We start from the raw sequence: 25,729 nt of genomic DNA, 5'->3' as shown, positions 1-25,729 counted from the left end.
AAGGGTCTGTGGGGCTGCACACTGCACAGTCCACAGCAGAGCTCCACCGGCTGCAGTGCTGTCTGCAACGAAGGTAAGAGGCTCCAGAAAGAAGTCTTTTACTTTAACTTTCTGCATGCTGTCAATCAAATGGCCCTTTATCTCTAATCTCTCTCACTTCTGACAAAGGACTCTCTGAACATGGACCCGACACTGAAGTGAACAGAAAACTCTGCATTGGAGGAAACACTCCATAGTAAGTGCTGTTTCATGCATTCACTGGATGTGTACAAAGAACTGATGTATAATCAAAATCCATTCTGACTGAAGCAATGTTTTGGCATTAGAGAGAAGACTTCTGAATGCGCTGACCTGCCGTGGTTATACTCTCCATTTTGCAACAATGGAGGTACAGTATGTGACAAAAGTACAAATGTATCTGTTTATGGACACAGTTTTATTGTGTGCACTCTCTTTTATAACATCCAGGACGACTGCGTTGACCTGTACAGTGCAGAAGGAGAAGAGAGTGCATCTATAGAGGATGCTGTTACCACAAATACAAAAGGTCAGTGAGGTTCGTAGTCAAAGTAGTCGAGTGCTTTGTGGGGGATGTTTTTACAAAATGTAACTCACATTTTTGTTGGGATTGACAGAGAACAGGTTTTTGGGGTTGTGTTTGGTCATTTGGGACACGGTTGTTTCCTATGGGATTTGAAAGGCAAAACAATGTGTTGCTCTTTCATGCCGTCCAGTTCCACTAAAGTGCTGTTTCAGAGTCTCCGAAAATGACCGGACTGAACTGGACATAAACCTAGTCTATAACTTTACAATAAACCAAATGAACAAAACACAAAAAATGACAGAGCACCATTTTATTCCAAGTTCCAGTAGATATTTAACATAACATAATCAACAGTCAGTTTGATACCAGACCCTTAAAGGGATATTTCAGGATTTTTGACATAGGACCTCATTTCCGAGTTATCCAGAGTGTTGCTGATTTCTGGAGATATTTTTTTTGTAATTCATGCAGTTCTTATGTTTGAAGAGTTTCGTGGCGCTAGGCTGGTACAAGGCTAACACATTTCTATGGTATCAGCTAGCCTGCATTAAAAACAGTGTGACCCGCTCCACAGAGCACCTGAGGCAAATCACTTATAACACCAGACTAACCGTATAAATGTCTGTGTCCATAGAATAATTCTTTGGAATATAACTGACCTTGCATCACATGAATGATCGCATTTTGAGGGACTATTTTATAGCAGATCCCTCACGTATACAACCACGAAGCTGATGCTGCTCAAATATAAGGTATTTTAAATGCAAAATGGTTAAAATTACTCTATGGACACAGACATTTATATGGTTAGTCTGGTGTTATAAGTGATTTGCCACAGGTGCTCTGTGGAGCGGGTCAGACTGTTTTTAATGCAGGCTAGCTGATACCATAGACATGCACTAGCCTTGCACTAGCCTAGCGCCATGTAACTCAGAAAAACACTCTTGATAACTAGGAAATGAGGCTCTATGTAAAAAATCCTGAAATATACCTTTAAGATTAAATCATTCAGAGGGAGATGACATTTCTCGGACTCCATGTTTTTTGGGGTAAACTTCCTTTTTGATGCTGGCCACACCTCACACTTCATGCCACAGGGTAAAACTTTATTTATCCTCATAAAAGATCCCCAGAGCAAGAATTCAAGGCTGTAGACTTCAGCTTACACTTTTTACATCTGCAGTAATAGGCCATTTACTAATGCTGTCCCAAATCACCTGATGTTCCAAATTACCGTAAATTCACCCTGTTAATGGAGATCAAAATAAAAGCAAATACAAATAAAAAATTTGTTTCACTCCAAGGGTTTAGGTTTGGTGTCTTTATCGGCGGGGATACTTTACAAATAAATATAAATAGTTTTCTTTTTTGTGTGAAAGAAACTTGATATTTGTACGTATTTGACCATGTAGTACCCAGTGGCTGTATGAGTGGTCAGCATGGCCTTTACTTTCCATCACAGTGGTGTATGGGACACTCCAGGATCAATTGGAAGTTTTTCCACTGATGGACCCCTCACCAGAATACCTATATGGATCCTGGAGCGTTGTAGAGACATCATCAGTGTAAACATTGGACTTTTCTCTTCATGCGCGGTCAATTATATTATTCTTTAAAGCTGTCCTGAGCTACGTCTTTTAGATTTTTCTTGTCAGTGTGTCAGTAGTGAACCCTGCTCTGCCCCTTCCTCCCCTCCTCACCTGGCTTTCCCCCCTCACCCCCCTCCACACCATAGGCCACACATGCTCCCGGTGATTGCTTAGAAATCATGACGAGGAAAAAGACCTGACGGCTCTCTTTAGATACTAGCTGAGACCCGGCCTTCGGCCGGGCCTCGCTAGTCTCCACATTTGATATTCAGAGATTATGAGTGATTACAAAGAAATGTCCAACCCGTCACACAGTGCAGCTGTAGACCAGTGGTTCCCAACCCATGCCAAAAACTATGGCCACTACAAATGAGTAAAAGAATGAATGCAAAAAAAAATGTCAAACAAACTGCAATTGGAGTGTTTGATGCACCCGTGCTCCTGTCTTATAAACTACAACGACAATATTTTCGCTAAACTCAGGGAATAGAATTCAAGAGACAGTGGAATAATTATGGATAAATATTAGGGGTTCAGCTCTAACGCTTTGGTTCAAAGTGCAGGACCCGTGGTTTGGTGCATCACGGTAGTTTACAATCCAAAAAATAATGAGTAGGTTTAGAAATGAAATAGCCTAATTATCGTTGTTAGACAGTATTTATAACCTTACCATAAAATTGGCAATGCGTTCAAAGCTGCTTTATAGTAAAATGTACCTCTGGGCTGACAATACGTGAAAGCAAAATAGAAAACAAAAGGTACAGGAGCAAAGTAAAAAAAAAGATAAAAAGAAAAAAAACTACGCAGTGCAGGCCATGCGCTCGTTAAGTTGTAGTGTCATTTTCGCTTTTACGCACACGGAGGATAAATCAGTCGGAGCAGCGCGTGTGATTAGAGGCTCGTGTTTGAGGAGGTTTTGGGCACGCACGCACACGCACACACATACGCACACGCACACACACGCACACATGGCCCTGTTTGGATGCGCACGCGCACACATACATACACACACACACGCACACACACATCGCCCTGTTTGTACGCGCGCACACGCACGGCAGTCAGATCTCGTGCACTCGCGTTTTTGTGACGGCGGGTTGTCCTCGGACAGCAGCACCGCGGTCCATATGGACCCGTGGCCAATGCCCGCGAGCGGTGGGACCGTCACGTGGGGGGCCGGCCGCGGATGTAATAACACCAACCACGCACACACTCAGTACTGTCGCCAGGCTTCCTGGTCTTCCCAAACGGTCTCCCATCCCAGTCCTAACCAGGCCTTTCCCTGCTTAGCATCGGAGGAACGGTCTCCCATCCCAGTTCTAACCAGGCACTTTCCTGCTTAGCTTCAAAGTCGGTATGGGAAATAAACATGGCGGCGCCCAGGCGGCGGCCATTGAGATAGCGTTTTCTATAATAGATTGGATTATTAAACAGGATTTCAGCTGCATCAGAGCAGGTCACTCAGATGTTTATCTGTTCACGATCTTCTTGTGAACTTCTGTCATAATGCTGACCTGCTAGCCGCTAATTGTCGCTGCGTCTGCTGCACATTTATTTTTGCACCTGAAGCCACGTTAGCTATAGCGCGGGAGGGCATCCTGCTGCCTCCGCTCCTCCGGTGTGCAGAAAACACCGCGGACAGAGGTGGAGGAACACAGTGGTAGGGTGACAAATGACACAATATTCAGAATGACCATAAAAATCTATAAATTAGGCGCACTGCTGTATAGGCTGCAAGATTCAAAGGATGGGTCAAAAGTAGCGACTTATAGTCCGGAAATTAGGGTACATGTTTCTGCACTGCTGTTTGTCAAAATGGCGTATAGCTTATAACATGTTCCCAGCTATAAGATGATACTTTATGATACTTTATACTTTATACATACTTTATATAGATGATACTTTATACATGCTGCCAACTCAAATGTTCTGTTCACAGGTTCCAAACTGCAGAGGTTTCTGGAGGAAGTGAACCTGGCGCAGCACTACAAAGAGAAGCTGTCCTTAAGCACAGTTCTGCAGATTGACGCCAAGGCGACAACCAATGACACTGTCGAGTCCAAAACAGATGTGGCGAGGTATTTTTTGAAGAGACTCATGTTGTCCAATGTAACAGCTAGAAATGTGAAATGTGTCTCGGTGAGTGACCCGGGCAGTTCTGAGTCAAGCACAGCGTTAAACTTCGATGATCTGCTCGACAGTTCAAACTCTGATACACTGAACCCTGTAGACATAGTCACAGCTCTGTTCCTTTGTTCTGATGGTTTTGTGCAGCAGGAATTATCTCTCAAAATGTCAATGTGTCAGTTTGCTGTTCCTCTGCTGCTTCCTAACTGTGACTCAAACCAGTGCACCCTGATGCTCTGGGCCCTGAGAGACATAGTCAAAAAATACAGGCCTAAATCCCTCTCTGAAGCAAAGGGCTTCAAAGAAGAACGCATTGTTCAGGCTAAAATTCCAATGATCTCCTTTGTGAGACTTGGGGAGTGCTCTTTATCCAAGTCTGAGATTCTGAACAAGCTCCTGAGCAATTCTCAACAGTATCATGACACCTTTGTCCATCGCGACATGGAGGGGGGAGACAGTCCAAGAACCATTTCCAATGGACTTGCTGAAATTACCTGGTACCTTCCATGTGGAAACAAGAACATTGATATTTTTGATGAACCGGTGGCAGTAGTGAACCTCCGTGGTGATATTGCCTCTCTTGACACACAGTATGCATTTTTATGTCAGACGTCTTCAGCGGTTTTTGTGTTTTTTGACAATTTTGATTTAGATTACAGCCTTCTTAGAAAAACTCACCAAAAGGAAAAGATCCACTTAGTGGTTGATCAGAAAAACAGAACTTTTAATCTAGAAAATTTGAAAATAGTAGCAAGCCGGTTGGGTTTGACAAAGAACAGAATCCTTGTAAAGACAAAAACAAAAAATGATGCGGATTTTGTTAAAGCTTTGCGTGACTCTCTCAACACTGTAACTGAGAACATCACAACTAAAGTATCAATTGAGAAAATGGTTGACATAGCGGTTAACTTGGGAATGAGTGTTGATGAATACAGATCAGAGTGTCAGGAAGGCAAAGAAAAAGCGTTTGCATTAACTGATGAAATTAATGACATACTAGGGTACAAAGAATCCCAGCTTCCAATGCAGGGAAAAATCTGGAAGAATCTGACTTTGCTAGAAAAGGAGGAATTTAGGCTTCGGAAAGTTGGAACTCAAAGCATTGAACATTACAAATGTTCTCTTCAAGCACAAAGACAAGAACTTAGGAAAAAACAGAACTCTCATAACATGACGAATGCAATGTCCTGCTTCATCAATGCCATTTCAAGCCCTGGCATCGAGAGATCCTACTTCTTAAAATGGCTGCGAATAAACCTTGATAATCTTTCTCATGACAAGTTGTCAGGCCTCAGAGAGCTTTATAAAAGCAAATGCAATGATTCAGAGAACAAGGAAGAGATACAAGAAATTGACAAACAACTGTCCAACAGTTCACTGGGAACAGAACACTTCTTTCGTGAAATGGGTCAAATCTATGAGGCCTCAGTTTCTCTCCCAGAAAATGATCCTTCCCGTCAACAGTTACAGCATCTGCCCAGACTCTGTGCACAACTGCTGCTTGATGGCTTTCCTCTGGAGCTTGTGGATGGAGATGCCTCCAACATCCCCCTCAGATGGGTGAGTGATGTTCTGGCCCAGCTCAATGAACTGGTGTCTCCTAACAACAAGATTCTGGTGGTCACAGTTCTAGGAGTTCAGAGTACAGGGAAGTCCACTCTTCTCAATACCATGTTTGGAGTGCAGTTTGCTGTGAGCAGTGGTCGATGCACCAGAGGTGCCTTTATGTTACTCATCAAAGTCAGTGAAGAAATGAAAACAAGCCTCAACTGCGACTTCTTAGTCATCATTGACACTGAGGGCCTCAAGTCTCCAGAACTGGCACAGCTCGACGATAGTCACGAACATGACAATGAACTAGCAACTCTTGTGGTTGGATTGAGTGACATCACTATAATAAATATTGCAATGGAGAATTCCACAGAAATGAAAGACATCCTGCAGATCGTTGTTCATGCGTTTCTCCGAATGAAAGAAATTGGGAAAAAACCCAAATGTCAGTTTGTCCACCAGAACGTGTCAGATGTTTCAGCTCATGAGAAGAACCTCAGAGACAGGAAACTGCTCCTGCAGCAGTTAAATGAGATGACTCAGGCCGCTGCTAAAATGGAGAGAAAAGAGGAGAATAAGAGCTTCACTGATGTGATGGACTATGATCCTGACACTGGAAACTGGTACATCCCAGGACTGTGGAATGGAAGCCCTCCAATGGCCCCAGTCAATGCAGGATACAGCGAAGCCGTCTATGAACTCAAGAAAAATGTAATACACATTTTAGAGAATCAGGCATCAACCGCTAATGACATCTTGCAGTTCCATGAGTGGATAAAAAGTCTTTGGACGGCAGTGAAACATGAAAACTTCATCTTCAGCTTCAGAAACAGCCTTGTAGCTGATGCATACATGAGACTGTGCACGGAGTACAACAAGTGGGAATGGGAGTTCAAGAAAGCCATGTACACCTGGAGTACAAATGCTGAGACCAAAATTAAAAATTTCCGAACAGTTTCGTTGGTATCTCAGGAACATCAAAATATTGAACAACTTCTCATTGGCTTGAAAATGGAAGCAACTACAGAGCTGCTAAATTGGGAAGCTAACCTTTTAAAAAGGCTGGCAGAATACTTCAAACAAAAAGAAGGCCATGTTTATCTTGTGGAAAGCTACAAACAGGAATTTGAGAACAGCACTAAAAGCCTTAGAAAAGTATTAGAACAATCTATATTTAGTGAACTCACGGTAGCAGCAGACATGAAACAGGGACAAGCAGAATTAGATAAAGTCAAGGAGAAACACACAAACGAAATTGGCGACAGGGTTTGTAAACTGATTGAAAACTGTAGAAAGAAACAAGCCAAGATGACAGATGAAGAACTCAACAGAGAATTTGAAGTAATGTGGAATAAAGCTCTAAAAGATCTTGAATTCCGTAAACAAAAGCCTTCAGACATCTTTGTACATGTGACGTACCACCTTAGACAGAACCTGAAAGACAAAGGGAGCCACGCTTGTGAAGAACTAAGTAAAAGGAGTCTAAGAGAGTGTGGACTGAATCCATTCAAATATACTGCTGAGGGATGGATCAAACAAGCCAAAAACAAGTTGTACAAATGGTTCACTAAAGAGGATCTCGTGAAGTCTGCACAAACATTAGCAAACAGAATCATTGCTTCCTGCCAAATGTTTGTGACTGAAAAAGTTCAACAAAAACATAATTACCATGAAACATTCATCTTAGAGATTCTACGTATAATTGATACACAATTAAACACTGATCAGACGATCCAGGACATGGACTTTGAGGTTTCTCTGAAACAGCACATCTGTGCAACAGCAGCCAGGCAGTTTCAGAAAATGCATGAAGATTTTCTGAGTGAAAATGATCCTTACCAATGTCTCAATAAAGACAAAAATCAATACCTCAATGACTTCAAAGATGTGTTCAATAAACGAGACCAGTGTCAAAAGAAAGCCGAGGAATTCACCAATCAATGTCTGAAAGTTGCAGTTAAAAACTTCATCAACCGCTCTTTGGGTCCTGATATCATTGGGGAAATGCTGACATGCGAAGAGTTCAGCACACGAATAGTGTTCCAATACTCTATTTTACTGGATCTGCTCGAAAAGGATCGATTTAATGACTACCTTCAATACACAAGGCATTATGAGGACTATGTGAAGGAGTGGATTCTCAACAAGATATATGCACATTCATCTGCTGTTCAAGACTTTGAGAAGAAACATATTGAGTCTTGTGTCCGCAGCATAGAAGATGCAGTCACCAAAGCAAAAGAAGGAGACAGTGAAAATGTGAAATCATTAGTTGAAGAAATATGCAAGAAGCTTGGTGATAAATTAGCCATTAAGAAAACAGATCTAGATACAATCATGGTCCTCAACAACGCAGACAAAGAAGCATTCGCCTCTTGGCTTATGGAATGTGTTAATGAGATGGGACAATCTCTAACCAAAACATCCAAAAGAGACATCAAGGAGAAGCTCCAAAGTCTTAATGTGAAGCCCCAGGATGAGCTTTTTAGCAGAATGATCGGCTGTGGGAAACAGTGTCCCTTCTGTAAAGCTCCTTGTGATGCAGGAGGCCATGCACACACTGAGCACTGGGCATCACTGCATCGCTCTCGGGCACTGGGTGGCCGAACATGGATTGAATCAAACAAACTTATCACTGATATTTGCTCTTCAGCAGTAAACAGCGATATAAGGTTTAAAAGTGCTGCAACAAAGGGAGAGTGGCACCCTTACAAAACATACAGAGACATCTACCCTGACTGGAAAATAGCTGCAGACGTCAGCCTAGAGGCATCAGACTACTGGAAGTACGTCTTGGCAAAGTTCAACAATGAGTTTGCAAAAGAATATGGTGCAGAACCTGCAGAAATCCCACAATCATGGAAGACAATTGACAAAAAGAGGGCCAAAGAAAGTATCAAAGCATCTTTCAATATTAAGTCTCTGAGCACGTTGTTTGCGGGGATAGGTCGTGCCTGGTACAGCCATAAAGTTTCCCAGGTTTCCTCTACCACTAAAAACATGTAGGCCAGGATGAATGAGAGCGTTTGAAAGTGCGAGTGGGGAACGACGGATGGAACTTAGCCCAAGGAAGAGAAGGAATTTAACAAAGTAAACATTAACCTTAACCTCAAGGCTACAATCTGGCGTGGCGTGTTTACATGCATGCATCCATGAATGTTCATTAACATGCACTGTCATGACCAAATAAACAAATAAATACATTAACTAAGCAGTCAGCCAAGTCCACCATTCCTTCTAATATGCCTCAACTTCTGATGGTCATTATCTCTTTACAGGAACAGGCCACCATTTTCACATACTGAGATATGTTCCTGCCTGAGCTTAGACGAGTTGACACGTACCTGTCTGGTCTTTGTGCGTGCGCTCAGTCATGCACAAAGACCAAAGATGTTGTTAGCATTTGGCCTCTCCCAGTATATTCCTTTAGCTCCAAACGGGGGTGAAGTTAGAAGCGACCGAGCTCTTCCACAGGCGCAGAGACCAGACACATCTCAGTATGGAAAAGCGGTGGCCTATTCCTTTAACGACAAGCTTTTAAAGTCCACATGTGCTCACACAGGACGTCCAACATGAGGGTAACATTTCTGTCTCAACAAGAAACCATCAGTGAGCATTTTCAACCAGCTCGATCCCATTGTGACTCATCAATGCTTAATTATGCTCATAATTCTATTGTAAAGCAGTTTTTTTTCTTCTGGTAGTCATGTGATTTATGGGCTGTAGCTAATAGTTCAGCTGTAGCAACCAGCCCCTGAGTAAGGTCTGAAAACAGGATAAAAGGTGTAAAGTTCTGTTGTTGAAATAATGTCACGTACATTTGTTTATTTGTTATACTTATGTTAATTGTTAAGAGTTTATTTACTTCAATCAAAACTTGTATTTTGATATTCACACTTGGTGAAACGTATATAATGAATTACCTCTGTAGATGAGGAGATGTAAACTGTTATGAAATGCATTGGAGGTGGATGTTGAAGTGCACTGTATTAAAAAGTTACCATTCTGTAACATGAATGTAAAAAGTTGCTATGTTTATTGTGAGAAACTGCCGACATCTATGAGATCTGCTCCCTGTAAATGAATGGCCTTTTAAATCCTGCCTGCGAACTAAAAAAAACTGTTTGTATGAAAATTTTCACCCAATAAATAAAAATAAAATACAAGCATTTACTTGATGGTGGATATTTTCATCATTGAAAAATACCTCATAAATGTAGAAACAAACATTGTGCTTTTGCTGTGAGCGACATTCCATATCTCAGTATGGAAAAACGGTGGCCTGTTCCTTTAAATAAATTTGATTAAAAGTAAATGTCTTTCCATCCTTTTTAAACATTTTAAACATGTATGTTTTGTTTACAAAGAGTCACTGGATTGTCCCACATTTCCTCTATTTAAGGCGAGACACTGCAGGTGAATAGGGATTTTTTTTTTTTTTTACAGATATCAATTTGAAACTTTTGCTGTCGATCACTGGCATAAATGTGAGAAAAAAATACATTGCAAGTTTTCTGTCATTTTATCTTTTCATATAAGAACAAGGTGTTTTATGCCTAAAAATGCCCCAAATTTCTGAAATCTGAATAATGGATAGAGCTACATTCAAATGTATGGTTTCATTTTATTGATAAATGAGCTACCGAGACTTTTTCAAAGGGGATTTTGGATTGGAAGTTTTAAAATAAGCTGTTTTTTAGTGGAAAAATTTTGTAAAAAAAAAAAAAAAAAATTCGCCTTATTTTTTGACATTCAAAACTCAATAAATGGGGCTTAGGGATTAAATAATAAAAAATCCCTCTGAAAAAATCTTCCAAACATTGTTCAGTCCAAGGCTGGAAAATTTGAAGTCTTTAGGTCCGACTGACGTGGATATAGTGTCGCCACAATGACAGAAAAATGTGTTTTGAGAAAAAGGCTCTTGAAATTGTGTTCTCCCATATAAGTCTATGGGGGAACATTGAATCAGCGCAATATTTAAACATGTTATTGTGAAGATTAGGTATATTTTCTGTTTCCGGGTGAAAGCTTGTATGTTCAGAGACCAATTTGGCCCAAAACCTGAAAACTGAAAAAATTGAGTTTTTCCTGTAGTGTCTCCCCTTAAAAACAGGAATACAGTGTCTGCCCAGAGACCATGGATGTAAATTAGACCTGTGGCTGTAATCCGGTATGTTTAGGTCTGTTTTTGTTATTTCAGTGCAGATGATCATTAATGTGCATTGTCCCAATCAAGTAAATACATAAATGGAAAAAAAAATAAAAAATTGTGGAACACCTCATTCAACTGCAGTGTAAATGCAGCAGCTGTAACCCAAACATAACTCCAGCATCTTACAGTTCTGTTGGTTTATTATTATTATGATACATACCGGAGATGCCAGTCTTATTATCCAGCTAATCTCTTTTTAATAATAATAATAATAATACATGTAACCCACGTGAAACAATGGGCTACTAGACCCGTACATGTTGTCTAAGCTGCAATTGCACTAGTTGTCCACTAGAGTGTGCCACAGCGCCTCAAATAACTTAAGCCTCACCCATGCGGTCATTGTCACTCGAAGCACGCTCCTCGTGTGTCTGATCGAACGGAGCGAGTAAGTACTAAAAATAGCAACTAAATATGATTATTATGATTCTAATTACTTATACTGTACTGTAAACAGGCTAAAGGTACAAGTCTGTGTGCTGCAGAAGTGACTCCTTTGAAAAATCTATGAAGAAAACCCCGGTGAGTGCTCATGTTTAGCTTGAGGCTAATGTGTACTCAGTCAGATAAATTGAGAACACTGAAACAGATATTTCGTATAAAAAAACAGTCAGGTGTTTTATGATGTAAGCCCAATATTTTACCTGCTTTGGCACACATGTATCATTGCAATTCATCGGAATGTAATAGAAAATGCTAAGCGGCTAATGCTAGCTGTTGTTGCTAATGGCTAATGTGGTCATGGTTTTCTTGGCCAGTGTTAGCACTACATTACAAAAGCACATGCTCTTAGCGGAGCAGAATGTTTGTATTTGATATAAATACTGCATATTTGAAATCACAATACATTATTTTGGTTAAGAATGGCAAACATTGTACAATTTTGGTGTAAAAGGTCAGTTCATTAGTTTTGATAAATACATTAAAAATACAAGTTAAAAGGATATGATAAATAAGCAATGCTGACCATTTGAAGGTTTTATTTTAAAAATTAGTTCATGTGTTTAAATTTCATCATTGTTATGTGTTACTGCTAAAAATGTGGTAATTCTTCATTGGCTGACAAAGCTAAAATCTAGAGAAATTGTTCATTTAATGCAGTTGTCCTTAGCAATTGTGTAAAGAATTGAAATGACCTTTATTGAAGAACATCAAATGAGGTCTCGTGGGGAAAAGAACTGGAATTAATTTACTTTCTGCACTTTGTGTAGACTGGTTTGATAGTGAGCCCTGAAAAGTGATGGCGAGCCCAGCCCATGATCCATGCAGGCGAGTGTGATGGTGTGGCCAGCCAGACGCATTCCACTGCAGAAGAACCGAGACTGGACCCTATCCATTGGATTGAGATAAGACTGAAACATTGGTCACAACACTGCCCGGGTAGCAACGTTGCAACCAAACCTTAGAACTAAACAAACTGAACTTCGCACATTTTTGGGGGGAAAAGAACTCTATTTTATTTTCTTTGTTTTATTTTATTGTATACACATTGTATATGTTAATGTGGTTGCCATATTTGTTGAGCAATAAACCACAGGTTGTTCATCTTTTCTTAAATCTTGGCAAATCATTCCAATCTCTCTCTTGGACGTACCTAGCAGATGTTAGTGCTTCTCATACTGGTCCACTCTAAGGACGCTACACACATTTTATTTGTATAGCGCTTTTCAAGACACTCAAAGACGCTTTACAGAAAACAAGAATAAAATCACACATAAAACTAGCACATTAAAATAGAGGGCAGTTACTCGATATTAAAAGCCTTTTTAAAGAGGTGGGTTTTCAGTTCTTTCTTGAAGGTGAGGGGGTCAGAACAGGCACGGAGCGGTGGGGGCAGTGAGTTCCAGAGTGTGGGGGCGGTGATGGAGAAGGCTCTGTCTCCCCAGGTTCGGCGCTTGGTCTTACAGGGGAGGAACAGGACTAAGCCGGTTTGACAGGTTTGACATCACGATCCCAAGCTTTATTTTACAAAGACATTTAATCTTTATTTAAACGGCTGTACCTGTTTCTCTCCCTGAATGTGTTTCCCAACAGGACATAATGTTAAATCATAAAATGTGTGATAATAAGGTGACACTTTTCAACACTACAGTACAGGCAGCAAAAGCCTTGTGCTGTCAGTGATGTTGCTGAATGTCTCTCCCTGTTCCCCTTGTACTGTCATGTCGTAACACATTTGAATAATTGTACATGAGTTCATGATTGATTTTCATGAACTTATGTATGAATTAATGCCTGATTTCATGACACATTCACGCATTACTAAATCATGACCGGAATTAAACGTCAAACTACTGTAATGAATGTACATGAAAATCTTAATAATTGATTATGATCATGAGGATCACATGAGAATACCATGAAATCACTAAAACGACAATAAAATAATCAACCAATCATGATCATGAGGATCATACATGAACATCATGACTCATATGGAGGAAATCAAACCAACATGTAATCATGAAGTCATGATTTAGTAATGCATGAATGTATCATGAAATCATGCATTAATTCATGCTGAAGTTCATGAGAATCATGCATGAACTGATGTACCATCATTATAAAGTGGTAAGTAAAACCTAAGCTTTAAAACATCCTTAAACAGGCAAACAAACAGGCCTAAGTGTTCATTACAGCAGCAATAATGCATCAAATCTCAATGTTCAAAATAACAGACTAGTATGGCTGTAAAGGTACAGTTTAACCCTAACCTGCTGGGATCGTAGTATACAGTACAGGCTTGAAAAATGTATATTTTATAGCGTTTCCTTTTGGATTAAACTTAATCTGAGCTGTACGTCATGGCTCACTTTCACCCCGAGAATCAAATGGTTGTTTACTCTCCAGCCCAAACCGCACTGGGAGACGCCTTGTTCAGTTTCCGTTCTGTGTAAGCTGACACTCTGTTCTCAGAAAACAAAAGTGAAAGTTAAGTTACACTTGGCAATATAAAGCAGCAGCAGCAGTGTGAGCGTCCTCTCTGTCTGCACCGGGAGTGGTTCAGTCAGCAGCAACTTCCACAGAGATCACATCGTAAGTAAGAAGACGAGATGGAGTCATCTGTTTAGAAAGGTGAGTTACTCATTTAAGATGTCAGAGCTTTATTGTACTTAAATCTGTAACTTCTTGGATTCAGAGAGCTAAGACTATTTCCCATGAAGCTTCACTAAACAAAGCACTGACTTTCATTTAGTCCAGAGCAAACGTGACGCCTGCACTCTAGTGTTTATATTCCAAAACTGAATATTTCTCTGCCTTGTGTAGTTTTGACTGGTCTAAATGAGTTCACTACATTATATCTCTGCTGCTGTCGATTTACACTCGACAAGAAGAGTGCACGTCTTTCACTGAGTGTGGAACTGTAAAGTTAAAGATTACCTGACTTATATTACAATAATGGAACACCATTTGCTTCGTCCTCCTTTAGTGTATTGTAAACTCAGACATTTGCAGGAAAAACACTCTGCCTCTAATTATGATTTGGATTTGAAACAATTTTTTGAACTTGCACATTAGTTTTGAAGCATTTCTGTGACAGTGACCCAAAAAAGAGACTCATGAATTCATCACCGTGAAGAAAAGGGATGCAACAAATGTTAGGGAAGTTAGTTAACAGTTATTTATATACAAATCCCAAAGCGTATTGACTGGAGAGTTTACAACCTATGTGCCAGTGTGATACCTCATTTGAAAGCCAAGACCTTCTAGTTTCTAAAAATATGTATGAGAGAAAAAAAAAGAAAGAAAAATGTCTGTGGATTTCAATTACAATAAAGCATCATCTTTTTGCACTTCAAATGAAATCATGAATCTCAAGCTACATGAAATAACATTATTTCCAAAATCTCAAAGCTCATTGTTCAATATTTGACTTGAAAGACCTGCTCGTTTCGGCAAAAGGTTGACTTATGTGCAGAGTGGGCGTGTGCGGAGCCCGCCAAGCATGAGGGAGGAAACCCCCACTAACTGTCACTATTACAACAGCAACCACTGGTGTGTGTGTGTGTGTGTGTGTGTGTGTGTGTGTGTGTGTGTGCATGTGCGTGTGCGTGTGCGTGTGTTTCATTAAAGGTACTCATTAACTCAGCAGTTTGTTTACTGCTTGCTTGTGGGTTTAGACTTTGGTATTAATTAGTTCCTCATTATTCTCCCTGTACAGAGGTGAGAGGAGGTCAGTCCAAAATGGAGGAGAGTGCGCAGGCCGAAAACAAATGTGAAGAGGATGTGCTGGAGGAGGTACTAAAGCGCAAAATGATGAGGAGCAGATTATGTGTTATTGTAAAGTAACTGTGATTGTTTAACAGGAGTTTTATGAAGCCTCAGAGACCTCGCAGGAGCGGAGCTGTGACAGAGGCATGGACCGTAAGTGTTTACTACACAACATCAAATAATGACTAGGCTGTGCATGAAAAACATGGGGCCATATGTTTGTGGATAACAAATAAACACATCCACGGTCACAGTTTAACTTAGAGATGAATATATCCAAATGTAATACTGAAATGAGTGTGAAAGTATAGTTTGAATATGTTCTACTAATTTACATGCCTTTGCTCACAGGGTGTAAGTAGAGAAGAGCAATGATGCTAAAGTAGGAAACACAAAGTGAGCAAATGTAGTGCTCAATATTTAACAATCTCCTAAGTCTGTAAAAAGCTGTCTTAACCAAAATGTGTTTAGCATGAGCATTACGTAGTTTGGCAATGAGTAAACAAAACAAACTTTAGGAAAAGAAGCAGGAAACAAACGTAATGTTAAGAACCTGGACATGAAGCGTGGACGGCCTCAGTTTCCTGATAACTGAATGTTTTTCCCACGCACAGGCATCCCTTCACCAAAGGTAGCAGAGGTGCATGTCTCTCCTGAAAGAGTTTCCTTTTCCTTGGAGCCACATGCCTCTCCTCAAGAGTGTGACCTGGTGATCGATTACTGCTGCGCTGACCAAAGGGCCAGTGTTGTGCAGAAGGACTCCCCTTTTGTGGAGGTGGAAGGACTGCATCCTGGGACAGAGTACACGTTCACCTTCACGAGGAGGCTACAGAGCTCACAGACCAGCGTGTGTGTTGTTACAGGTAAGACTTCAAATGTCACTTTCATAAGATAAACCAGTATTTTAACGTGCTGTGTGACACGTCTCCACAGAGTTTCCCCCTCCTACAGGGTTAACAGTGACTGACGTCAGCACAGACACTGTGACTCTGTCCTGGGAGCCCCCTGCAGGAGATGTGCAGAACTACACTGTGAGCTGTTGTGCTGGAGAAGAGCTGGTCCAAGAGCTCCAAACTGAGGGAATCAGTGTGACCATCAGAGACCTGCAGCCGGGACAGCAGTACCACTTCTCTGTGTGTGCACAGCTCAAGAACGGGCTCAAGAGTGAGCCCACAGTGACCTCTGCTGGAACAAGTCAGTTATTGTAGTGATTTATGCACATTTTGGGGTTTGGTATTTGTAAGGCGCTGATATGAATGTTGTGCATGACCTCATTAGACGTTTTCATGTTCAACTCAAATCCTGCTTCACAAAAAATTGGAGCAGCGTCCTGCATTTCACTCTCTGCTGCACAAACTGTAATTTAATCCTCAGACGAGGAGATTGCTCAGCAAAAGCCTCTGACTATGCTGTTTTTTTATCTTCTCACCCTCACCTCCACAGCTGACTGTGAAAGCCAATCGTGTCTTTTAGACCATCTCTGATTGGATATTAACCTAAAAGGTCCACCTTTACATAGGAAAATACACTTCCTTTCCCACATGTTTTTAAAAATACATTATCAGGCAGATCACTGATGTGAATCTACATTTACAGTTGTAGTTAAACGTTTACATACCATGGCAGAATTTGGCCATAGTTATATGGCCTTAGGAGGAGGAAAAAGGGAAGAGGCTCAGACAATAAAAGCATGCTTGCAGGACATAATTTCAGATGTAGTGAATTACAATTGCATTACTAAATGGGTGAAAAATATACACAAAAAAGTACTATTATCAAATAAAACAATCTCAGTAACATGAGTACATGTAATTGGTTACTTTCCACAGTACAGCACCAAGTGGCTCAGATTCCAAATGCTATATACATTCTATATGACATATGAAAGTAATCTAAGCTGGACTTGAGAACTCAAGAACTACAACAGGAATTCCTGCCCCTTCTGAGCAGGACATTAGCCCATCCTTCTGACTATGAGGCGACAGTGGCTCAGTGGTTATATGTGCTTCGATACAGATCAGTGAATAACCATGGTTCCCATCTTTCCACAGAACCAGTCCCTCCTGCAGAGTTCAAAGTGAGTGACATCAGCACAGACTGTGTGACTCTGTCCTGGGAGCCCCCTGCTGGTGAAGTACAGAACTACACTGTGAGCTGTTGCAGTGGAGAAGAGCTGGTCCCAGAGCTCCAAACTGATGAAACCAGTGTGACCATCAGAGACCTGCAGCCAGGACAGCAGTACCACCTCTCTGTGTGTGTGCAGCTCAAGAACGGGCTCAAGAGTGACCCCACAGTGACCTCTGCCAGAACCAGTGAGTTTGTGTCAGCACTTTCATGCATGCACCTTCCTTCAACCCTCATAGCACACATCAAGCTACTTGATTTACTTAGCAGCAGAAGATTTCTATTTATTTTTTTTTATTTTATTTTTTTATATTTTAAATGCTGATATGAGTAGAAGAACGGCTCTACAGCTACAGAATATAAACCAGATATGGGCAAACTTTTTGATACAGGGGCCACATTGGGTTTTTGAACTTGCCAAGAGGGCCAGACCAGGGCTAGAGTTGGGTTGTTTCAACTAAGCACAATTTTCAAATAGACTGTAATTGCCTAAGCACATTTTAATAAGCCACACAATAGCTGCAGTTATGTGTTTAATGTCAGTGAAAACATAGGTCTCTCCCCCAGCCCTGATGTAAACTAACTACTCATTAAAATCTGTATTTAAAGGGGCTAGATGCAAATTTGCCATTTTATGCTCACTACTGCCACCTCAGGCCATACGTGTAACTGCAGCTTCTATATTAAGCTCGTGCATGACGGCACTTCGGACCTGAATTAACACCTTTTTGAGTGACAGTTCAGGATTTTAGAGGCAGTTGTGGTGAACAGGTCTGGGCTCATAAGACATTGTTGAAACATGTAGGGGGAGGAAAATATTTAATTTTTAACATTTTTAAACTCCGTAAAGTCCCTTTAAACACATATTGTAAACCCTTTGGAATAACTTTTAGAGAGCTGATCTGTTTTCCAGCCTTCCCCTTATTCTTAATTCTTGTGGTCTTTCACAAACCCACAGAAGTCCATCTTGTTCGAATAGCAGATCGTGAACACTGAAGTATATAAATTCAGAGCCATGACCATGAACCGTAAAGCTTAAGGGCATTGGCTTGAACACTTTAAGCCTTAAGGGACGTTTCTTGCACACATTTATTTGGTCAATATCTTGTAAAAACCGAGGGAAGAGACAGAGGCTAGACAGTAACAGACCATAGCGGACAGGGGAACGAGTCGAGAGAAAGGAGACACTGACACTCTCACTTTTTACATCATTTAAAGAAAATCGTCCAGAAATCACAGTAAAATTTTGTTGTTGATGTTGAATGTAGTGAATAAATGGCTAATAATAATTAGCCATTTATCTGGATAATTACACTCGATAATTTAAATTATATCACTCACAAAAAAAATAATAATAATAAAATAAAAAATTAGATCAAATGTACTGTATGTATATATCCCTGTTTAAATATTCTGCAATTCTGCAGGCCACGGTTTCAGACCCTGGGTTTCGTTCAGCCTTTATTATATCTATGTGTCCAACCTTCCTTCAAGGGTCAGAAATGTATTTGTCTCCAACTATGAACAAGGACTGTCACTTTTGACAGCATCTCTCTTCATTCCTTACATTTCAGTCTTTTCTTTCTTTTGTCTTCACAGTCCTGGTTGTAACTTGAAATCCACGGCGACTAGTAGATATATCATCAACTTTACAGTGATTGAAATGGTCCAACTCGCTTCATCGCTTTTTGTTATATACAGTGGGGAAAAAAAGTATTTGGCCAAAATCCAATACAATGTCTATGTGAAACTGACCAAATACTTTTTTTCCCCACTGTTTAGGGTTGTTTGATAGCCAAAATATTGACCTTACCCATAATGCACTGCACGGCCCAAGATGACCATTTGTAAAAATCTACAGCAAAATGAAACAAATATCACCATGTCAGATTTTGACTTTACACTCAAAATGCACACACACATATTGCACATGCTGATGTGTGGATCTAAAATGATGATACATATTAGTAACTCCCAAGGACAACAACCTAAAAATTGAGTAAAATAGACTTTATTAAACAAGCAAAGATGACACTTAAGGGCGAATGTTTGCCATTTTAGGATTTGGAAAAACATCTTGATGACAAAATGTTGGGCTTTCATCACAATCGATAGTAGTGTAATATAGATGGGAGGGAGGGGCAAGTAAACAGAAATGCCAAGGAAACGCTGAGGGAATGTCGAGGAGAGGGATCAGGAACTATTTATAGGACAGAGACTGGAATGGGCATACGTGAGGTGCGTCCTGCTCCCGAACTTAAGATAACACACTTATGAGTCACTCTAAGATTTTGTGATGTTGCGATCGCAAATAGTACCGCAAAATCGAGAAAACTCTGCAAAATCAGTGTGGCATTGTAACTTTCCCTCAACTATTCCAATAATCCGCAATTTCCTTTGCAACTACAGTATTCATTAACTTTGCAACTTCTGCGCAAAAGCCCAATGGGAGAAAAGTACAATTTCATGATAAAGTAGCAACAATTCTGGGTTCGATTTTGGGTTATGTGACTATTTCTGCTGATTATTTTCAAAGCTTTTTTAACTGTAGAGACGTACTAATGATTGTATTTGTCTTCACAGAAACACATGTTCAGTCTACACTGGAGGACTTGGGCCTGGGCGAGTATTACAATAAGAAGCTTTGCCTGAACATGATGCTACAAATTGATGAAAAGGCCATTTGTGATGATGTTGTCATGTCAAACAAAGATGTTGCATGGTATTTTCTAAAGAAACTGATGATGGTTAATGTAACAGCTCGGAGTGTAAGATGCACACCCGTGACTGACATGAGCTGCGCACCAAGTTCAGATGATTCTATCCTAGATCTGTGCAACTTAGTAACAAGTTTATCCACGGCCGATACGCTGAACCCTCTCGACATCATCACAGCTCTGTTCCTTTGTTCTGATGGTTTTGTGCAGCAGGAATTATCTCTCAAAATGTCAATGTGTCAGTTTGCTGTTCCTCTGCTGCTTCCTAACTGTGACTCAAACCAGTGCACCCTGATGCTCTGGGCCCTGAGAGACATAGTCAAAAAATACAGGCCTAAATCCCTCTCTGAAGCAAAGGGCTTCAAAGAAGAACGCATTGTTCAGGCTGAAATCCCAATGATCTCCTTTGTGAGACTTGGGGAGTGCTCTTTATCCAAGTCTGAGATTCTGAACAAGCTCCTGAGCAATTCTCAACAGTATCATGACACATTTGTCCATCGCGACATGGAGGGGGGAGACTGTCCAAGAACCATTTCCAATGGACTTGCTGAAATGACCTGGTACCTTCCTTGTGGAAACAAGAACATTGATATTTTTGATGAGCCAGTGGCAGTTGTGAACCTTCGTGGTGATATTGCCTCTTTTGAAACACAGTATGCCTTTTTATGTCAGACGTCTTCAGCGATTTTTGTGTTTTTTGACACAGATTTTGAATGCAAGCAGTTAATGACAATAAAAGGCAAGGCAGAGATGTTCCTTGTTGGTAACCATAAAAGTGACAAAAGTAGTCTGCGTGCTTTACAAAATGTTGCAAAAGAATTAGGTTTAACAAACAACAACATCATTTTGAAAACTAAACAAATCAACGATGCAGACTTTGTTCAGAAACTACAGAAAACAATGAGAGGAGCAATTGATGGCTCAAACGTGAGGCTGCAGATTGAGCGGATGACGAGCATAGCACATGAATTAGGAGTTCATGTTGACGAAGACTGCCCCGAGAGTCAGAATGCCAGACAAAATGCAAATGCAATCACTGCAGAAATAAAAGACATACTGAAGTTCAAGGAAACCCACCTTCTCATGCAAGGCCAAATTTGGAAAGAAGTAACTTCTCTGGAGAAAGAAGAATGCAGGCTTCGAAAAGCTGGTTCTGAAAACGTAGAACAATACAGATGTGATCTTCAAGAACAAAGGAAAGATCTGCGATACAAACAGAACTCCTATGGCATTTCTGAGAGTATGAACTCCTTTCTCAGTGCCATCTCAGGTCCAGAAAGGCGCTATTTCTTAAAGTGGCTAAGAATAAACCTTGACAATCTGTCTCGAGAAAAGTTGTCATGGCTCAGAGAGCAGTACAAAGAAAAGTCAAAGGAATCTAATAATAATGAAATAAAAGAAATTGACATACAGCTGTCCAACAGCTCACTGGGAACAGAACACTTCTTTCGTGAAATGGGTCAAATCTATGAGGCCTCATTGTCTCTTCCAGAAAGAGATCCTTCCCGTCAACAGTTACAGCATCTGCCCAGACTCTGTGCACAACTGCTGCTTGATGGCTTTCCTCTGGAGCTTGTGGATGGAGATGCCTCCAACATCCCCCTCAGATGGGTGAGTGATGTTCTGGCCCAGCTCAATGAACTGGTGTCTCCTAACAACAAGATTCTGGTGGTCACAGTTCTAGGAGTTCAGAGTACAGGGAAGTCCACTCTTCTCAATACCATGTTTGGAGTGCAGTTTGCTGTGAGCAGTGGTCGATGCACCAGAGGTGCCTTTATGTTACTCATCAAAGTCAGTGAAGAAATGAAAACAAGCCTCAACTGTGACTTCTTAGTCATCATTGACACTGAGGGCCTCAAGTCTCCAGAACTCGCCACACTGGAAAACAGCTACGAACATGACAATGAACTAGCAACTCTTGTGGTTGGATTGAGTGACATCACTATAATAAATATTGCAATGGAGAATTCCACAGAAATGAAAGACATCCTGCAGATCGTTGTTCATGCGTTTCTCCGAATGAAGGAAGTTGGGAAAAAGCCCAAATGTCAGTTTGTCCACCAGAACGTGTCAGATGTTTCAGCTCATGAGAAGAACCTCAGAGACAGAAAACTGCTCCTGCAGCAGTTAAATGAGATGACTCAGGCCGCTGCTAAAATGGAGAGAAAAGAGGAGAATAAGAGCTTCACTGATGTGATGGACTATGATCCTGACACTGGAAACTGGTACATCCCAGGACTGTGGAATGGAAGCCCTCCAATGGCCCCAGTCAATGCAGGATACAGTGAAGCCGTCTATGAACTCAAGAAAAATGTCATTAACATTTTGGGAAAATGTGAAACAACTGCTAATGACATCTTAGAGTTCCGTGAGTGGATAACAAGTCTGTGGAACGCTGTGAAGCATGAGAACTTCATCTTCAGCTTCAGAAACAGCCTCGTGGCTGATGCATACATGAGACTGTGCACGGAGAACAACAAGTGGGAATGGGAGTTTAGGAAAGCCATGTACACCTGGAGTACAAATGCTGAGACCAAAGTTTCCAACATTGGTATAGTGAGTGGGAAAAGTGACATTGATGAAGTTTTCACTTCTTTAAAGATGGAAGCTCAAACTGAATTATGTAAGTGGGAAACAACTCTTCTCCATAATCTTACAGAATACTTCAAGCAAACAGAAGGGCATGTTCATCTTGTGGAAAGATACAAGGAGGAATTCTTTAACAGTGCAAAGATTCTTCGAAGAGAAATTGAGAGTTCTGTCATTAATCAGCTGACGGCAACAGCAGAAATCAAACAAGGAATGGAAACAGTTGACAAAATAAAAGAAGACCATACAAAACACTTAGAGGAGAGAGTGTGTGCATTGGTCGAAGAGTGCAGAAAGAAAAAGTGTTCTATGACGGACCAAGAGCTAGATGTGGAATTCAACAAGATGTGGGAGACAACTGTGACAAACCTAAAGAAATCAGTTTCTTTTACAAAAAACAAAGACATATTTGCACAAGTAGCTTGTGCCCTGAGAGCAAATATCCACCACAGAGGCAGTCATGCAAGTGAACTAGTTAACAAGAAATGTCTTCAGGACTGTGGTTTGGACACATTTGTTGTAAAACCTGAGGGAATGCTTAAAAGATGGAAACATGCTGTACAGACATATCTGAATTTTAAAAATGACATAATGGCTGCACAACAAATAGCAGACAGCACCATAGAGGCTTGTCAACATTTTATGTCAGAGAAAATGGAAAGAAGGACTGATTATCATGACACCTACATCCAGGAGATTCTTAATTGTATTGATGACAATCTGCACCAGAATCAACATCTTAAAACTGACATTGTCTTTGAGGTTTCTCTGAAGCAGCACATCTGTGGAGATGCAGCCAGGAAGTTTCAGAAAATGCATGACGATTTTCTGTTTATAAATGATCCTTTCAGGTGTCTCTGTAAAAACAAAGAAAAGTTTTGTGCAGATTTCAAAGATGTGTTCAATGAGAAAGACCAATGCCAAAAAAAGGCTAAGGAATTCACTGACCAGTGCCTGAAACCTGCACTTGAGAATTATGTGAATCGCTCTTTGGGCCTCGATATTGTTGGTGAAATGTTGACTTGCCACCAGTTCAGCACAAGGAGTGTTTTCCAGTATTATGTGTTACTGGACTTGATCACTAATGAACAGTTTGAAAGATATCAGAGCTACATTTGCACGTATGAAAAATTTATCAGGAAATGGATATATCAGCAAGTACTGGTCCACTTTGCAAACCAGGCTAAAATATCAGAATTTGAGAAAAGACATCTTCAATTATGTTTGGATCGCATAACCAACGCTGTAAACAAGGCCAAATCACAGAATGACAACTTAAAGGATTTTGTTGATGACATCTGTGAGGAGCTAAGTGATAAACTGGTCATTTCCCAGGATGCACTTGGTGCTTTTATGATCTTGAACAATGCGGATCAGGAACAGTTTGTGTACTGGCTCACAAAATGTGTGGACGACATGATCCAATCTCTTCAAGAAGAGTTTAACGACACAGACTTTAAAAGTAAACTCTGTAAGCTCAGTCTGAAGCCTCAACGTGAGCTCTCTGACAGGATGATTGGATGTGGTCAGCAGTGTCCCTTTTGTAAAGCACCGTGTGAAGCTGGAGGGAAAGGTCACACGGAGCACTGGACATCAATCCATCAGTCACAGGGCCTGGGTTTGTACAGATTTGTCCAATCAGAACAGCTCGTCACTGACATCTGCTCAAGTCTTGTTGTAAGTGAGACCGAGAAGTTCCGCTGCTCTGAAACAAATAACCAATGGCATCTTTACAAGAGATACATGGAGATTTACCCAACCTGGAAAATAGCTCCAGACGACAGTCTTCAGGCTTCTGATTACTGGAAATATGTTTTGGCAAAGTTCAATAAAGACTTTGCCAAAGCATACAATGCCAAACCTGCAGATATCCCCAAGTTATGGAAGTCAATTGGACAGAAGCAAGCGGTCGAGAGTCTGAAAAAATCTTTCTACGTTCAGTGAACAGAATATAGAAAGTTCTCTAGGCCCTAGGCCACGTCAAGATATGTAATAATAATGTATGATGAAGTAATACTGATTTACTTGTTTCTTACATTTTCAATTATGCATTTTTGTACAACAATATTCATCTATCTTCTATCACGCCAACATCTTTTTTTTTCTTCAGATTTTCAGAGTTTAAGATGTACAATAATAATAATAATAAAACAATAATAATAATAATTATAATAAATAGAATGTCAAAAAAATACACAGTGATGTGTCCAGATTTTTTTTTGTGGGGTGACCCAGGGGTGGTTTTGCTGGGGTGGTAACAGGACCAGGGTTTTGAAGCACTTTGAGATGGACTTTTGTTAACACTTTTTTATATCATTTTTTAATGCGATGCACAACATACAGTGTGAGGAATATCAAATTAACAATTTCAGGTTATATTAGAGCTTTAGGTATAATATAATGAATTGTATGTTTTGAGCAAAATAATAATAATAAAAAAATAAAAAAAAACAAGCAGGCAAAAGTAGCACTACAAAGTTGAAACAAAATTCCAGTTAATATTTCTGAGGTAAAATCCAAGCAGGGCCACAACTAACTAATGCTAACAACATAACAATTTTTCATTTTTATTTCATCTAGTTTAGAGACAAAGGTAGTAAAAGGTCCTCTAAAGTTAGGCAAGCACAGTGCAAATTGAACGATATTGAATCTGTCATTATGTTACTTAAAATCTCATATGAGTGACACAATGACAGAGGTGCTCACAACAGGCTACTGTGCTGATACAGGTTTGGTCCCATTATCTTCTCAAACAGCGGATATTAAACACCCATACATTCTCTAAATAGTTCATGCTAACAGCAACACATTTAAATCTTCCAGCTTGATCAACGAAGTATCACACGGTTTGAGTTCTTCCAGCAGAAATCTGTCAGTGTCTGCATGTGTGACTCCCGCCACAGTCAGAGGAGATTGTGCGCTTCCATTTACACCATTGGCCGTAACATTCGGACCTTCTTGTTTATTACAAACCATGACCTCATAACCACTGTACGTTACACAACACAGATGTGAGGTGAAGCTGAAATTCAACCTGAAACATGCGATGTTAAATAGTTTCATA

General features: G+C 40.4%; 1 protein-coding gene across 1 annotated transcript; it reads left to right on the top strand.

The window, feature by feature from the left end:
- Nucleotides 1-52: 52 nt before the first annotated feature.
- Nucleotides 53-24,625, top strand: LOC306980721 (uncharacterized protein). Its single transcript, XM_079580150.1, has 8 exons — nt 53-235; nt 327-388; nt 469-547; nt 4,073-8,758; nt 15,850-16,098; nt 16,169-16,429; nt 17,287-17,547; nt 19,943-24,625. The coding sequence occupies exons 2-8, from the start codon at nt 383-385 to the stop codon at nt 24,607-24,609; spliced, it is 10,209 nt and encodes a 3,402-aa protein (XP_079436276.1). The 5' UTR covers nt 53-235; nt 327-382; the 3' UTR covers nt 24,610-24,625.
- Nucleotides 24,626-25,729: the final 1,104 nt, after the last annotated feature.

This window comes from Gobius niger (assembly GCF_951799975.1).
Source record: "Gobius niger genome assembly, chromosome: 21".
NCBI lineage: Eukaryota > Metazoa > Chordata > Actinopteri > Gobiiformes > Gobiidae > Gobius > Gobius niger.
The sequence above is the reverse complement of the archived record's forward strand: the minus strand, read 5'-3'. Positions and strand labels throughout refer to the sequence as shown.